The 16,995-nt window shown below is 43.5% G+C and overlaps 1 protein-coding gene across 1 annotated transcript in view; it reads left to right on the plus strand.

Annotated features, from left to right (window-relative positions):
• LOC131270795 (uncharacterized) overlaps positions 1 to 16,995 on the plus strand; it is a 65,413-nt gene that overhangs the window by 5,877 nt on the left and 42,541 nt on the right. The window contains exon 2 of the mRNA XM_058272478.1: positions 1,081 to 1,098. Coding sequence (XP_058128461.1) covers positions 1,081 to 1,098 — 18 coding nt within the window. The remainder of the gene's footprint in view (positions 1 to 1,080; positions 1,099 to 16,995) is intronic.

Below are 16,995 nucleotides of genomic sequence, written 5' to 3' on the forward strand. Positions count from 1 at the left end.
GTGTGCAGAAAATGTGCAAAAGGCAAAATTAATATAATCCCTCCTCGCTCTTCCGTACCGTTTCCGTAGATACCAGGCCTAAAAATAGCGGCATCTTTTGTTCCGGCTCGTGCGCGTGTGTTTTCGGCGTGGGGAAAATGATTGCTAATGGTGTCCGAAGACGCCGTTTTTCCCTCTGTTTTCCCTCCGTGACGTACCGGTACTGTTGTGCAGTGCTTGTGTGTGATTGTATGTGTCGAAAAATTAGACTTTTATTTCAAGCGTCGTGTATTGCATAACGTTAAACCTCCTCATCACCACCTGATTGGTCGACTCTTAACGTATTCCATCACATCTTAACAATTTTTCGGCCCAAATCCCGCAGAAAGGCATGAAAAAAATCGTTTGCGCTAATGCGATCAACCATTCCTTCCCAGTGTGGATCTTTTTCGTTTCCAAATTGTAACGTGAGTGTTTTTTACGATATAATAAATTACTGCAATATCAACATTGCGCCCTCAACATCATCATTAACACCATCGTTATTTCCATCGTCATGCGTCGGTTTCTTCCCTTCATCTTCTATGATTAAATGCCGCTTATTGCTAAATCATTTGTAATTATTATTCAGGAGTTTTTTTTCTTTCATTCTCTAACCTCAATAAGTTTTACTTTCATTTGCTGGCGATATGCATGCCTCGAACATAATTATGATTTTTGAATGAACGATTCACGATTGCACGTGATATGACGCTTTGAAACTTCTATCTAGCCTTGCATTGAGTTACAAGTAACGTATCATTTAATGCTGATTCAAATGCTGATAGATGGCGTTATTATTGTTAATTTTGTTTTATCTTCTTATTTCGTTCTATTTCGTTTTTTTTATAAAAACATTTGATTCGTGGCCCGGAAAATTGTCTATTAAATTTGATGGTGGTACGGGCAAAACCGCGTCGATCAATGCGCGAGCCGCAAACTTTGATCAACAACTTGTTCCGTTTCGATTGACTGCAAATGAATTCCACGGCACGGGCCAAATCGTCCAACATGACACCATCGAATACACCACACGTCAACTTTGCCGACCACAATACGAAGGTTGCCTATTGGTTTTGGGTAAGAGAAACTTTCCATTCACTCTCGGAATGCTGCATGCAGTCTAGCGCTAAGAAACTCACTTGTGCCCTAAAGGTAGAACCAAATACATTGCCTCATCGGTGGAATCTTCCATTGTGCATGCTCGAGATCGGCCGGTGATTCGGACCAACCTTCTCGTCAGGTGCGTACCGTCGGATCTCTTCCGAAAACCTCCACCATAGCCTGTAACGGCTGTCAGTCACAATTTGGTTACTGGGCCTATTCCGCGATCGGATTGCTCTCTGCGGTGTAGGTAACCTTTCCAAAGTTCATTCATGTTTTGGGGTCGGTCCATTTTACAAATGCCAGGTATCCCCAGCATCATCATTAGCATCATCAGCCATCATTCACCAATGGTGCGCATGGTCTGACCTTCGCAGGGGCAACGCAGTGTGTCATGCCCTATGTGTGACCCTAAAAGAACATACTGAAAACATCTGTTCATTTGTCGTCGCCTTCTTTTGTAATCGCTTCCATTACAGACATTTTTTGTTGTGTCAAAATATTATTTTCCAATATCATGAATAATACAATAACGCACGTCTATCCAGTAAAATAGTTATAGGTATACTCTGTGTACATCAATTTCTCCTCTCCAAATCACCTAACTTCATTGTAAACTTCTCCCTTCTTGTTACTTGTCGTTATGGTAGTAATTCTCGAGTATACACATTATTTTCGAATTGGAATTATCGTTTTTCCCTTCGTACTAAAAACTTTTAACTTTTAGTTCATTTTTGTCGATTGGTTGAAATAAATCTCCTTTTTTCGTCTGGTTTGACAAATTATTTTGGTCTATATATGTTTCTGATAATAGACAGCCCCGTTTACAAAGCTTTAAATGTTAATTAAACTAAGTGGAAATAATTTTTAAACAAATTATTAGGTAAAATAACTATTATCCTAATAGTTTTCCAAAACTATAGTTGTCAACATTCTAAAGTGAGTAATATGAAAGACCCACGGCTTATCTTACATACTAACAATATATAAGTACCTATTTGTTGAAGGTAAGTTCATGAATACAAGACGTATGCTATTGAGACTAAGAAATACAAGAAGATTGAGATGATTGAAAGTACCATCAGTTTCCCTTTCCTATTTGATGACATTCTGTGAATGTGAACACAGACGTCATCAAAATGGACACAAGTTGTGCTAGACGCTAAATGACTACAACTCCTGGCAAACGCTAAAGTGCATGTTAGAATTTATTTCAAATGACAAAATCGTTTAACATAAAGTTTATGATGAGGTTGAACGTTTGTTGTTAACCACAGGTCAATGTTAAACGGTATTCATTTACTGTCCAAGGTCTAGAAAAGTTTTGAATGCGGAGCTGTGTCACCGCTACCTAATGTAACCAGCCTCTTTCAACTGCGTTGTCAACGGTCGCGGCGAATTATAAGACCCCGCAATGGAAAGCAAATAGTTTGTGGAGTGATAAAATAACACCACCCATGTAAACCACTGTGAACTGCCGTAACATGCTCCTGCCTGCGAATTGGGTTTGAGAGCTCAACAAAATCTCACACATTCCCTTAGCTCCCAATGCCGGATGCATTCAATCAGATCAACGTAAAGCCGCCGGTTTGCGCGTCGACTGAGCGAACGGCCATGTTAAGTCCCCTTGATTGACCTGGGAATTTTATCCAGCGTTCAACGTGTGTATCTTTCACGTGGCAACCGTCTCTATGCCTGCGGGGCGTCGAGACGAAAGCTTTTTCGCATATTAGAGATAGTTTTCAACCAGTCAAACCAGCCACTGGAAACGGCATTGAGTGTAGTTGTTGGTGGAAGTTTTAAAAGTTGTCGAAAAACTCGACGAAGGCAACTGCAAATATAAACTTCCCGAATAGCCTGTTATTGACAATTCAACTGTTTATTATGTTAAATTAACCCTTTTTGCGACCGTTGCCCTGTTTTGTGGGGAATTTTTTCCGCTTCTCTTAACCCTTCCCAACAACAATCCTATTGACATCAACTTTTTATGGTCTGTTGCGATGAAATGTTTGGATAATGCCATAAACCACGGAACTGGGGAAATGGATCAAGGTAAACGGGGTTAGGGTGAGCGTTGATTGAAAATATCAACAGTGTTTGATCATCTAACTTGCCATCGTCATATCCGCCTAGCCCAGTATGCATAAAAAACTTTATATAGTAAAATTCCAATTGACATTCTTTTGTAAAACATGTTTCATAAGTTAAATCGATATCAACTTGTTATAGCTCAAATGTTTCACTCGCTTACATTTCGAATTTCATATATAGGAAACTGTTATGAACAGCACCAATGTAACGTGGAGGTCTGCTATTTACACACGTGTTTTTCTTATCACATCAAAGAAGCACGTGGATTGCATGTTTGACTTCAGTGGTTGGAAGTAGCGATGTTTGTCAATACTTTTTTTATGAGAACAAAACAAACTTTTCATGACAATATTCAATCGTTTATAGTGTTCCTGTTGCTTTGATGATTCATTTGTGCCAATTATCAAAGTGTGTTGATCGATCACAGCGTGGCGAGTGTTACTTGCGACGAGCTATAATTTGTACCTGGTGTGGGATATAATTGAGGCACATGCTCTTTTTTATTTGACGCTACCAATATATCAACGAGTTTCTAGACTCAGTTCAGTTTCAGTTGGCAATGCAATCATGAATGTTTCTTGATAATGACAATACAATCAATATGTCGTTTGTTTCCTATTCTCTTTAATTTAATCGAAAGTAAGATATATCATTGGTGGCAGATGCCAGGTGAGATTGTTTGTTGTTTCTACAACCATCTTATGAGGGACTAGTAAGGAACAAATATTTTGCTTGCCTACGACTAGCTTTAAGAATATATTGACATTTCTATGGTTACAGACATGTTACCGAACCGGTACAAAGTTAAAGAAACCATATCATGAGCATGATTGTCTTATGTCATTATCTCACGATTTCTATTACATTCAACTGACAATCGCTCACAGTTTCTGTGAGGGTGTCTAAAAGCGTAAACGAGTGAAGTTTGTTATCACGAAACAATTACAACTTCCCACGACCAGGCTGCGGTTTAATATACCCACACTTCTTCTTTTTGGTTAAGTGCCGTCAGAAGTATTTATCACATTGCTCGTGTAAAAAGAAAAAGAAACATCGTTATCGGGAGAGAAAATTTCACTCAATGTAAATTGTATCTTAAATTGTTTACTTGCGAAATAACAAAACAGTTCATCGACAATTAGCTGTTTGAATTGTGCTTCCTTCATATACGTATACATATTTTGAGCAATTTTTATAACAGTTGCTTAATTTCCACAACTTATAAACATAATTTCTTCTCCTTTTTGCTCATTCGAGAAACAATTGCAACCTTGGATGCTGAAGAATGGTTCGCAAAAACGACTAGCCATAACGATAATCGCACTTGCGATGGAAGCAACATTTTACTTTCCATTCAGAGATGTTCCTGTCCTGCGAGCTGCGAATGCAAAAAGTACGCTGTATTGAGGTGATCTCTAGCATGCTGCATTTAAGCCGCTGACTGAGTGGAACTAATCCCGCAAATTAGCGGTGAGCAGCAACGTGCTCCTGAGCAGCCCAGCGAGCTTGAATGTGCATCATCATACGTGCAAGTACAGCCAAAGCGACAAGAGCAAAGGCATAAGGGCGGTTGAGCAATGCACACTAATGCTCTCCTATGCTATACGCCTTTGCTAGATTGGTTAAATCGACCTACCATTGCGAATCCATCCCCCGTCGCTTCTCTACGGCAAACGCTACAATCTCTGGGCGGCATGTTTTGAAGTATGTCCATGCAAATGGATATCATTACTGTGTATTTCTTGCCGCCGTACCTCCTTTGGCTACGGGTATACGAATGTTTTATGTAGGTGTTAGAATGTTAAAGATTTGCGTCGATAACTTCTGTTCGCAATATTCCTTTTCCATGGTTTACGACGGAAGTTCTAAGAAAGAGGCAGAATCAGTATATGTACTGAATTCTATTTGAAAGAGTTTTTGGTAAAAGACCTACTGAAATGAAATAAAACTTTGTTCGGTTCGCATTATTTTACGTATTGTATCTTATGCGTTTAGCTCCACGTACCATTGCTTCTGCATGCAAACGCTGTTGCCAAGTATCCAATCAGACGAATATCAAAGGGTCGCCAGACGACGCGCGAACATTTCGCACGTGCATCATGCCGAGTGCCGGCGTTGCATCACGCAACCCCCCCGGGTGCATAAGGCCATTCGTGAACTTCAGACTTCTCCACTTAGCCATGCGGCCACCGTTTCGCCACGTCCGATGAGGGAACAGACACGAGTCGGCTAAAGGAAAATCCCAACTCAAAACGGTGCGTAACCGTGACGCGCCCGAAGTGGTTTTTCGACGAAACGGCAGAAGGACGACGGCCGTGTACAAGTCACAAGAGGACACGTACCACTTTTTTAACCCATCGGGGTACCGGTCGACACATCATCGGTGGATGTCGGTGGTTCCGAGTGTGTTTCGGATGAAAATTTATGACCTTTGCCGGAGCGGTATAACCAGTGTCGGGGCAAACAAACTGTGAGTGACCGAACGGATGTGTGCAACTCAGAGGGAACGGAGGGGAGAATGGCTGCTAAGATAGACGTACGAGAATAATCGATACTAGACGATCAATAAATCATGAATGATTCTGACGTCCGTCTGAACCACCGACGGGAGGTTGAAGTATTTTGCATGTTGCCTCGATGGAGGAATTTCCTCCACTCAACAGTTCGATTCATTCGCGTTGGATAGACGCGGAATACCATCTACCAGTTTGAGTATCCAACAGTTTTACAACAGTTCACATTTCAACCATGTTACAATTCTGTAATACCTCACTTAGCCGGGGGTAGCCGGCAAATTGTAAATCATCATGATAATAATGTCCTTTAATTTTTAGGCTACACACTCGCAACCCGCATAGGGCAATGTGAGGTACATCCGTGATGTTCTTAGGTGATGAAACATTTCGTTAGCAACCAAGAAGATTTATTATAACATATGAGTAATCATTAATATGGTAGTTGCTGATTGGTGCATAATAACATACAAAGTCAGATGGAGAGGACTTGTGATGCACTCGCTGCTACAGCTAATGGTCGCCATTGCGCCGCAGCAGGTACTGCTCGCCGAGGCGGTTTTTGCAGAAAGGTAATCGCCGTGTCATCAGCATACGCTGCTTCTTCGCCGCTGCAGGAGTACCATTTTCCAAGCCGGTGCAATCTTCGTTCGGATGACATTGACCCCTCGACGGTGCTTAAGTCCTGTGCTTGGTGCAATTGGCTCACCTCACCTCACCTTTAGCGTGGTTCAAACTGTTTTCCGTTTTCAGTTTGTTGCAGACACAAGCCGTGTCCATACATTAATGGCGGACGTTTGTTTGAATAAAAACAAGAACCGTTGAGCAAAGGTGGTATCCGGTTTTTTTTAATCCTTATGAAAGTGTTATGTTTGCGCCAATTTCTGAGAATATTGAGTTTGCTGAACTTTTTCTTGGGGACATACCCCAAGTAGAACAACACTCTCATATGGTAATGCCAGTGTTACATGGTGAATTGATCGAATGATTAAAGAATGTGACTTATCTGTACCTACTTAAAGATACACATTTATATGTGATATTGCCAACTATTCGTTTTAGCTCTAATTATAACTTCCAATGCGTCTTTACCTTTAATGCATGATTCGCTTTCATGGTAAGAACTAGGGAATTTGATGCCTAACTAAGTAACAATCCAGAGTCGTTACAGTTGATTTAAATTGAACAGAGGTTGGATGCACATGCAGAGTAAGTTTTCTTAATGTAAAACTTCCAATACCTGCTTATCTGATACTCGCTTCTTTATGGTATGTTTTCTTTCGCGCATGTCGCGCAAAAATCGAAAGTGGGACAAAACACTATTCACGTGTGTATACGAACGTGTTAATTCAATTTCCGTACCACAAACAGTGACATCTGACACCAGAAAAGCGATTAAGAGCTCTAAGAATTGTCCTTCCCAAGGAAAACGGTGCGGTGGGCTCGGCCCTCGTCACTTGCAACCGCCGACGTCCCCTAGACCTGTGGTTCACAGTCAGGGGCTGTGGGTTGGATGGTTGAACACTAATGACCCCTGGCAGGAAGAAGGCGACATTGCGGTCAAATAGTAAGCCTTGCATGTTACTTCAAACTTTAGTTGGGTCAAAACGAGGAAGAAAAGGAAAATACGGTCAGCAGAAACCACACGCTGTAATGGCGCAACCGGCGGCTATTATCACGAACGAGAAGGTTAATTTAATAAGAGTGAAATGCGTTATATGTCGATGGCGGTCTGTTAAGAAATGATGCCGGGGTTTTGATCATGATTCGCTTTGTTCTTCCTTTTATTTGCCCTTTTTTGCCGCCATTTATCCACGCGACTTCTTTCTCCCCCTCGCGCTTCTCTTTAGTCCGTTGTCAGGCGTACACGATATGACCTCGAAAGACAGATTAAACTAGGCTAACTGCAGTGTTAGGGGTCTAATTTTGCGTACGCTTCTCATCGAATGTGTGCAGCCTTACGGAGGTGGCTAAGTGTGCTACGATCAGCTACTGCCGTGCGCTAGTTCTCCGGCTTACGTGGATTCGTGATAGTCATTGTGGTTTTGCTTTCGCTTTTCGGGAAGTTTGCGAAGCAGGGCGCGATAATGAAGATGGTGTTAAGTTATGAAGGGATCGTTTCTGGAACAAACAATGAGAAAATAATTCAGCTCTGGTTAGGGTTGAAACCTCAATGTTCAATTTGTAACTGATATGCTGTGATGTATGATGAAACACAAACTGTATAGTTGATCTAACTATTCTCGTCAGGAATTACGACGTTTGAATTTGTAGGTTTAATCTCTTTTTTAATATATAAAGACCTACACTAAAACAGATATCAGCTTTGTAAAATTATGAGCTTTTGAAGAGGGCCCGAATTGTTTTGATATTCTGCTTATGTCAAATCTTTTTAAAGATTACGATGAGCCAATGGTCAAGGTTTAAACGGCTTAACTCATATCGCTCTTGGTCTCTGTAATGGTGATGACTTACAGATCAAATGTATTCAATTTGCAATTTTACTTCCTGATATACGTTTGTGGTTTCGAAGTCGACCCTTTTACATCGAGGGTTCCACTTTGCGCACCACCCGGTATTGACCGTAACGTTATAAACAAAGACTTCCTTCGCACCGGATCCAGCTCGGACACCAGCAGTCGGGCTTCCTCTGATGGACTATTCGTACCCCACAGTTCCAGGAAACCCAATTTGTGGTTTCGGTAACACACACCGTTCGAGACGGGACTGGGATTCATCAACATCAGCTCGCCCTTTACCGGGATCGTTCATATCGGTAGAGTTCAAACAACAAATACCCGTTGACGTACCAGACCACACCGTGGGACAGTAAATATTTCAATCATTTCATTTCCGCTACTGTGTGCACAATGCAGATTGATATACATAGTTCCCTCCAGTGAAGCCCTCGTTTTCCGTTGTGGTGAAATAATTGCATTTACGAAGTCTAATCTGTGTGGAGCACCCAGTAAAAGACCGCAAGCTCTAAATGCGCACATTGAACGTAGGGTGGGTGGACCACAATTGCCCAGCGCGCCAATGTCATCCGCAAGTCGCGTTTATTAATCCCGTCATATGTCGAAATGGTTTCAATCTAATGTCATGATGGCACCTACAATTTGACAGATACGGTTCCGAAATGAACAAGGTGGAATGGAAAGGGAATGTGCAATGTTTTATCTTCTTTAAACCGCGAATCCGAAAACAATGATAATTTATCACTGAGTAAAATTTATGGAGTAAGCTATATTGAGCTATGAAAAATGTAAAATGTATATGTTACAAATTGTGTACAAACGAATAATATTCGACATTATTTAGCAAATGTAAATACCAATTTGAGGTTTATTAGGCCATAGCTCATCAAAAGCTTACAAAAATTGAACGAACTGAAACTTTTTAATAGGTGTTGTATTTTCTAATACATGCCGATACTGCTTACAAAACACTTCATGGGTGAAGAAACAAAACAAATCGTTAATACCCATTTCCAACGACCAGACCCTTTTCATATACGCTAGCCTTGAAGCAATTTGGTGCAAAAGAGGAACTCTCCATCCAATTGATAAAGTCGTTTTTTCATCACCCTTCTGATGCATTTGCCGCCGTTTCTTCAACCACATGTGAAGCTCAATTGCTTCTAACGTGTGACTGTTCCTAACGGATACGGAAGGCTCTGTAGCCCTCCTAGCTTTTCTGCTGCGGCAGAGTTTTCAGCCCACAATTACCATTGTGGAGCCGTCAAAGATATGTTAAACTCACTTGTTTCCGTTCTTCATCCGGCATTGAATTGGTTTCTCAGTATCGTTCATTGCGAAATTTCAATACTTTCATTAAAGTAATTTGTTTCCAGGTACTATTTGTCTGGCTGATTTCAACCCTAGTCTCGTTCTAACTACTGCCTTCCTCGTGTGGGTAACGATTGTATCAACAACTGCTATGGGAATTACCTTACCTCTACCACACGGCTGAAGAAGGTACAATTGAGTATATCCTGTTCAAAATGTTGTTTTGTGCTACGGAATGGAATGCCTGGAATATGTTGTCTCCTGCTTTATCTTCTGATACTGCTTGTACTGAGAATAATGTTTGGAGATTGGTTTACTATGATGATTATAACTTCCATTGTTGGCGGTGTTGATCATCAAATGTTTGTAGTCTTACGGAAAAAGTTAAATTATGCTACGGGTACGACAACTGTTTTCCAACACATACTGTCTGTGTGTATCCCATATTAATCGGTGGATAATTCCCGTCATTGTTAATTCAATTCATTTTCGTATATTTCGTCTAGTAAAAATGGTTATGAAATACGGAGTTATGCTTGGTATGCACCCTGCATAAGGTTTCAAGCAATGCGTTCAACTTCAACTAATTAATTCAAGCGAATTCAACGGCTGATATCATCATACTCTAATTTTATAGTTGTTTTGACTAAATCTGATAGTTTTATGAATTTTGAATCCTACACATCTTTTCTACTCTTTACTCTCGACCTCGCCAGCTCATCGCTTCCAAAGGTTTTACACATTGTTTTGAACTAGCGCTATAGTAAAAGCGTTAGGCTGGGTCTTGTTTTCGTTGTAAGCTCGATATATCTGTAACCGAGGAGCCTCACGTGAAGCTTTTTACACCGAACGAACGTTTTTTCGAGCGGCTGGAGCTTACCGTGTGTCAGCAATGCCTCTCGCTCTAATGATAGATTTCTCTTTCCTTCCTTCGGTTCACGTTCGGTGCTCAGAATTCGAGCGAACGTTCGCTAGCGCACAGAAAAAGTCGAGCGAATTATTTGGGCATTCTTCCCCTTCCATGTACGGGTAAAAAAAACAGACCAACTGTTATAAATATGGTATACAGCGATTGCCGCAAAAAGCTCGGGCCAAAAAATTCGTTATACGCGTTCGTTCGCTTACGTGTGGCTCCTCGGTAAAGCGTAACAATACTCGGCAATTGTTGTATTGTTAACTACCATCACGATCAAAACGATCAAGATGAACCGCCCATTCAAGCAGCAGCGGGAACGATGCTTCTCGTCGCCCCGATAAAGATCAAACGACCATGCACTAAAACTGCAATGGTTGGCGGAAGGAAAGAAGTACACGAAAAAAAGCGCGAGGGAGAGAAAGTACGGTGCAAATAGTTGCAAACGAAAGTTTATACCGCTATGGTGCCGTACGATTAGACACAACGGCCACAGAGGATAGGCTTACAGTTTCGCTGAATGTAATTACTCTTAGAGCTCGAACTCACAATAACCGTTATAAATCGGCCGGTCGCAATTTGGTGGTCAGTTCCGGCGACTCTAGTTCAGCTCGAGCTCGGTTAAACTGGTAAACGTTTTATGTTTACGCCTTTTATAACTCGACTTTTCCTACAGTTTCCCGCTCGCGTTTTTTTTGTATTATGTTTATGACAAAATGGTGGCAGGTTTGGGTCTTTGCCCGTGTGTTCCATAGTGCACCGTAGCAGGGGAAGAAATTTAACCGATCGGTCGATCTTCAATCGTGTCGACGACGAAAACAAGTAGGCGCTTGGAGAAGTAAATCCCACCAGATCCAACCCTTTCGGCAGGGGTACCAATAATTAGAGGCCGTTAAAGAGTGCGGAGAATTAAGAAAAGGAAACTATCGTTCAACCCCCGCCTCGGTGCGACTTCTTCCTTTCTCGCTATGTATCCCAGCGGCTTTGTGCGCTTCGATGGTTAATTTGTCTACCCGTGCGTCCATCGGCGATTGTTAATTAATCGTTAGCTGGCTTTGAATTATTGATCTTGATACATGTGCCGCTGCCGCGGTCTTACTAATAGGCGGCACACTGCGCAGGGTCAGGCGATTTTATCGCCTAGCAGCAAAGGGGCAAAGCTGGCTGCTCTCCTTCGCTTTTGGGCGCGCATTAAGCGAGCACGTGTTTGGGCGATAGGGGATCACTACTTTCCTGTAGCTCAACTGCACCGTTGGACTCTGGATGCCATGGTCACCAGAGCTTTAGCCGACCGTTAGCAAACGGTGATTCTTGGCTAATCCCACATCCGGGTTGGTTGAGGTAAGGATCTAGCTGTGCTATTAACAGTTGGAAATCATTAAGCTCTGAACTCAAAAAGGTAAGAATATGCGAAAAAGAATCTTACTCGAAGAGACTTCCAGCAGATCCTTATCCACTAGATCTGTTGAGCCGAGAGCAAGAACAATTTGTCACGATGCTCGATGACGTGAATGCATCCACCGGTAAAAGTTCCCTGTGAACATTCAAACAACAGACCGTCGTCCGTTTTTACTCGAATAGAAACGACCAAAACCTGAGAGGAGAACTTCTTCGGAGAATCAAAGTCCACATGCAAATGTTGAACCCACAGTACACTCGTCAAGCAGTCACCGGCTGGTGAAGAAAAAACGTATTCCAAATCAAACACATCCGCACGGTATCATCATGAATAAGCAAACCCTCGGCGAACGGGGACGGCTACGGGAAATTCGAACATTTTCCTCGCCATTGGGCAAAGAGTTCGCGTCTATCTTTCGCATTTGCAATTTTCGACTCGGCGACCACGACTTCCACCGAGCAACGAGTTCAACTTAGTCGCGCGCCATCTGCGACGTCGAGGTGAAATGTGGGCCAACGCTGGAGCCACATGTGAAGCGCTAGGAAAATACGGACCACATGCATACGTAGGAGCTGCATGAATAAGTAATGTTTGCCGTTTGTGTCTTTTTTTGTACTTTTTCGCGTCTTTGGACAACCGTTTTCCCGGCGGAAGTTGAGTGAAGCAAAAAGTCGTTTGTCGTCGTCGTCGTCGGTGGATATCTTTTTATCGAGCCACATTCAGTTTTCCATTTTCATTTTTAAATTCTCTCTGAATGCCACAGTGCCACCACGGGGACATGACTGCTAGCCAGCGTATTGGTGTACCATATGCTACACACAATTTGTCGAGTGAGTGGACGCTTTTCCTTCCGCTAAGTCGAGAAAAAGTGGGTCATGATCAGCAATCAGTTTGATAAGCGGCTTAGCAAAGGAAGCAAAACGTGCGTTTCGAACTGGGTGTAATATTTAAAACAAACGGTTCGGATGTCGTTACTGCATCGGAGCTTGGAGCGTTTTTTAAAGCACAGAAGAGCAGAACATATGAACCAACCCCCTCCTCACATCTCCTTTCCACTTAAAACGTACACGTGAAGCGACCACGTGCCGAGTCAACCTTTTTCGAACTGTCGATACCGTGCTGACATTAAATTTCCATTTTCGTTCTTTTCTGTTCTCGTTCCAGGTAAGTCCCGGTTTACACCATCATCAACGTCAGCAAGATCCGAGAGGGATAGGGTGAGATTCCGCATACGATTGCGAATGTTAATCTCATCGGCAAACTGTCCTGGATGTCATTATCGATAGCTATTCGTGAATTAATGTTAGTTCCGTGTTCAGCGGCGGTAATCCGTTGTCCACATGTGTACGGCACGGCCACGAGTCACCGCTGGAGAGTTTTTGGCATAGTTCATGTGTGGAAAAGGAACAACAAGCGAAACCAATCGAAAACAATCAAATCCGAGGACTCGAGAAGTGAGAAGTCAATTAGCGAATGCCTGTGATCTGCCCTTTTCGGAGTAAAAACAAACCGTCACATGCCGCAGCGGGTAATGTCACCCGATATGGTGCTAATTCATGCAACCTTATGGTGGTAAGAATATTAATAACGCGACCACATTCTAAATTTGGTTGTGGTCGTCAGAATCCAGAGCACACAGCTGCCGCTTGAGGCCGCTCAAAGAACGTTTCTTATTTCGTGGTCCGGTTTTTTTTTTCTCGCACTGGTTTAAGTGTTTCAAAAGTGGAAGATAATTGTTCGTTGATTGGTGTAATTATTGGCCGCAAACGATGACAAACGCGTGAAGCTAAGCTATTGCGTTGCAGCTCGGCACCATCACTCCAAAGGAGACCCGCTATATTGGCGGCGCTGGTTTGAAGTGTACCATTCTTCCAACCTTCTGCTTTATTTGCCAGTCTAATGATCACCTTACCTTTTCTAATTAACACCCTTGGGAGGCAACGGCCTTCATAAGATTAGCAACAAATAATTTCAGAGCAAGCGAGCCTTACATAACGTAAGGCACAGCTACTAAACATTGGAGCGTTGAAAACAAACTTGAGTTGATCATCAATGGTGTTTGGTTTAATTGCATGGTTTAGACGGATGAAAACGTGACGTGTGATTTTATTATGTACTCATCTATATCTTGAGTTCCATTAAGTTGAACAAGGACTGTACATTTAATAAACTGGAATAGTTTTGTGTTTGGCTTCAAACAAAGCACAGTTCACGACACGGAAGCACATTAAAAGTCGCACGCCAGTAAAACGACAGCTGGGTTTCAAGATGATGTGCATGACAGAACCAGCTTCCTTACTCGTCCGGTAAGGACTGTTGAATCCGTGTTTTTGCTGCTAGCGCTGCTCACATTTCCATATTGCATCGGATTACCGTCTTCCGGGTCGTTGGAGCGAATGGATGGCATCCAAATTGACGTTCGATCGGAAAGATGCCACCGATTTTTGGGCACCGTGCCAAAAGCTGATGTATGTTGAGCAGTGCCTGATGAACCGTGTCGGCTCTGAGGAGGTGCATAGCCAACTTTCACTGGCCATGTGCCGACGTTTGGGAATGTTCCGTTGTGCGAACGGTGATGGTGACATCGGATGTATTAGTTCGCTACATAGGAGCTGATGAGCGATTAATTATCTTATTGAATGATTCAACTTGCGTCAGGGAAATATTGCACCTCGGTAAATCACCCAGGTTGTTAAAGTTTGGAAATGGCTAAGGTAAGGATTTCGCAAACCTTTATCCACTTTCCACGAATTGGATGTTGGCGTTTAATAGCTCGTGTGGACGTTTAACACGCAGCTGGCATCATAATGCATCTCGTTAGGCGCTTGCCACGACTGTTATGACGACGCCATTCAATGTAGTGCACTTTAGGAACGCCGTACTACGCGCCACTCGCCGAGTCGGGACAGCTGATTTGGTAATCACGCCTCCCGGGCCGGTGGGGATATCTGTCGTGTAAGCCAAAGGCAAACCGTTTCGACTGCGGAGCTCGAGAGCGGAATGGAGAAACTATCCACACCAACCCTGCCGACCACCTTGAGAAGGCCAGCCGTGGGATTTCGCACGATTTCTTTATTATCTTCTTGATTTCGTGCCACCACCTCGACCACTTCCACAACAATGGGCCCATTCAATTCTTGGCCGAGCTAATGTGGCCTAATGCTTTTCAATTTAAACATTGCTACAACATAATTTATCGCACAGGTGCCCACTACGGTGTCTCACACGACGAGCGACACGAAAGGGGATTGGGCGCGGCGGTGCGCGCACGAGTCTCTGACCAACCGGCAAGTGTCCGCAAGGGCCTTTCGATAGGCCGCTGCATGGGATGTGCAGTGCAGAGAGCCAAGCCAAACATAGGACGATATCAAAAAAACAAAAAAGTCGGAGTCGCCTTTTTCGATGGTGGTTGATTTACAGTCAGACCGGGGAGTTTCGCAATCTGTCTTTTCCGCCGCCGCTCGATGTTTGTTTCAACCCTCGAATGTTCCGCCCAAACTTCGCGCGTCACCGTCATCAAGCCGTACCGTGACATAATGCGACAGTCACTGCATCAACATCTGAAGGCGCAGGGTATACTGCTGTGTGGCTGTTTGCTTTTCGTTCGATATCAAATAGCAGTAGCGGACTTTGGGATTGATTGATCTTCAATCCGTTGATGCGTCATTTCTTAAACACGGATATTTTGTTTATCCAGCGCTGGCGATTGTCCGTTTGCTACTTAACATCCTATAATAGACTCAACAAGTATTTCGTTTATTTCTGGGATAGTTCACGACACTTGTATATAGCACTGCCTGGAACATAGGTAATACTTTATTGCCAATTGGCGCATCACGCAGGTATGAACAGTACAACTAGTGATGTCCAATGCCAAGAAACTGCTTGCCAGCTGTTGCCGATCTGTTTTCCCCGAACCCCGTCTCATTATGTGATTAATTATTCCCTAACACCAGAGCATCAACCGCCATGCAATCAAACTCACGGGTTGTGCAATAAGTGACACGTATAAGTTTTAATTCGTTGCCTTATATATGCGCAGATACAGCAGCTCTAGGAAGCGGCAAAGTTCTGTGAGAAGTATGACCGACCTGTCAGTCAACGAAGACTTGCGCCGAGTTCAATTTGCGTCATCCATGCTGTGGCGACAGTTTGACTAGTTCTTCGTGCGGGCACTCACTTCTATCCGGGTGAGTGGACAGGTTTTTTGCGCATCCAACCTTATATGGGATAGGAAAGCAAAATGGATCAATCAAATCTCAATTCTGAAGTCGCAAATCTGTGACGGATGATTCATTGCGACACATCCCGGCTGGCTGGCCGAAGCGGGACGGTTGGTATCGCGAGCCCTGGTTGGTGGAATTCTATCGACTGCTATAAAAGGTAATGCTGCTTGCTCGCCTGGACCGGCTATTTTATCAGGCTTCGGACGGCCGCGATCAGCAGATCTTGCCACCAACGACCGACCGTGCAGAGGTAGAATCAGTTCGATGACAGTTGTCCGTTCTCTGTCCGTTCCTGCACCGAACCGCCCCTAGTCCCCTATTGTCGCGGCGAGCTAACCTGTTTCAACACCAACTACAACTGGCACACGAGAGTCCGGTGTCGGATTGGCGACACACCGACTGGATTCTGCGTCGTCGTCGTCGTCGTCGTCTACACGGCTGTTGCTATCCAGCCCACCCGGTTCTGGAGTTCGCGTCGGGCTGGACAGCTGGACTTTTGTGGGAATGACTTCTCGATCTTGCCTACACTGAAGCCTTGGGGAAACACTCGCAGCTTCTGTGTGCTCACTTTTCGGCAAACACACATCCAACCCGCCCCTTGGCTGGTCCGTGCTAGTGTCGGGATTTCTTGATCGGATTACGGTTGCTTACGTCATTTGAGCCATGACAACCGCAGGAACAAAACTTGAGAACCTAACCTCAGTCCGCCTTCTACCGGCATCGAAACACCTGGAAGCGCTCTTCAAACCCACCATCAAATCCACCTGCACCCTGTTTGTCCGCATGTTGGCTACCAAAAGCAATGGACGGAAACGGGCATGAAGGTGTGCACTGGTTTGTCACTAATCTTCCATTTGTAACAGTGTCGTGTTCGCCGGTTCATGTGTTGGTGTACCCTGTGGCACAACAAAGAATAAGTCCAGCCCACTCACTCATTGTAGCT

This window comes from Anopheles coustani, chromosome 3, assembly GCF_943734705.1.
Source record: "Anopheles coustani chromosome 3, idAnoCousDA_361_x.2, whole genome shotgun sequence".
Classification (NCBI taxonomy): Eukaryota; Metazoa; Arthropoda; class Insecta; order Diptera; family Culicidae; genus Anopheles; species Anopheles coustani.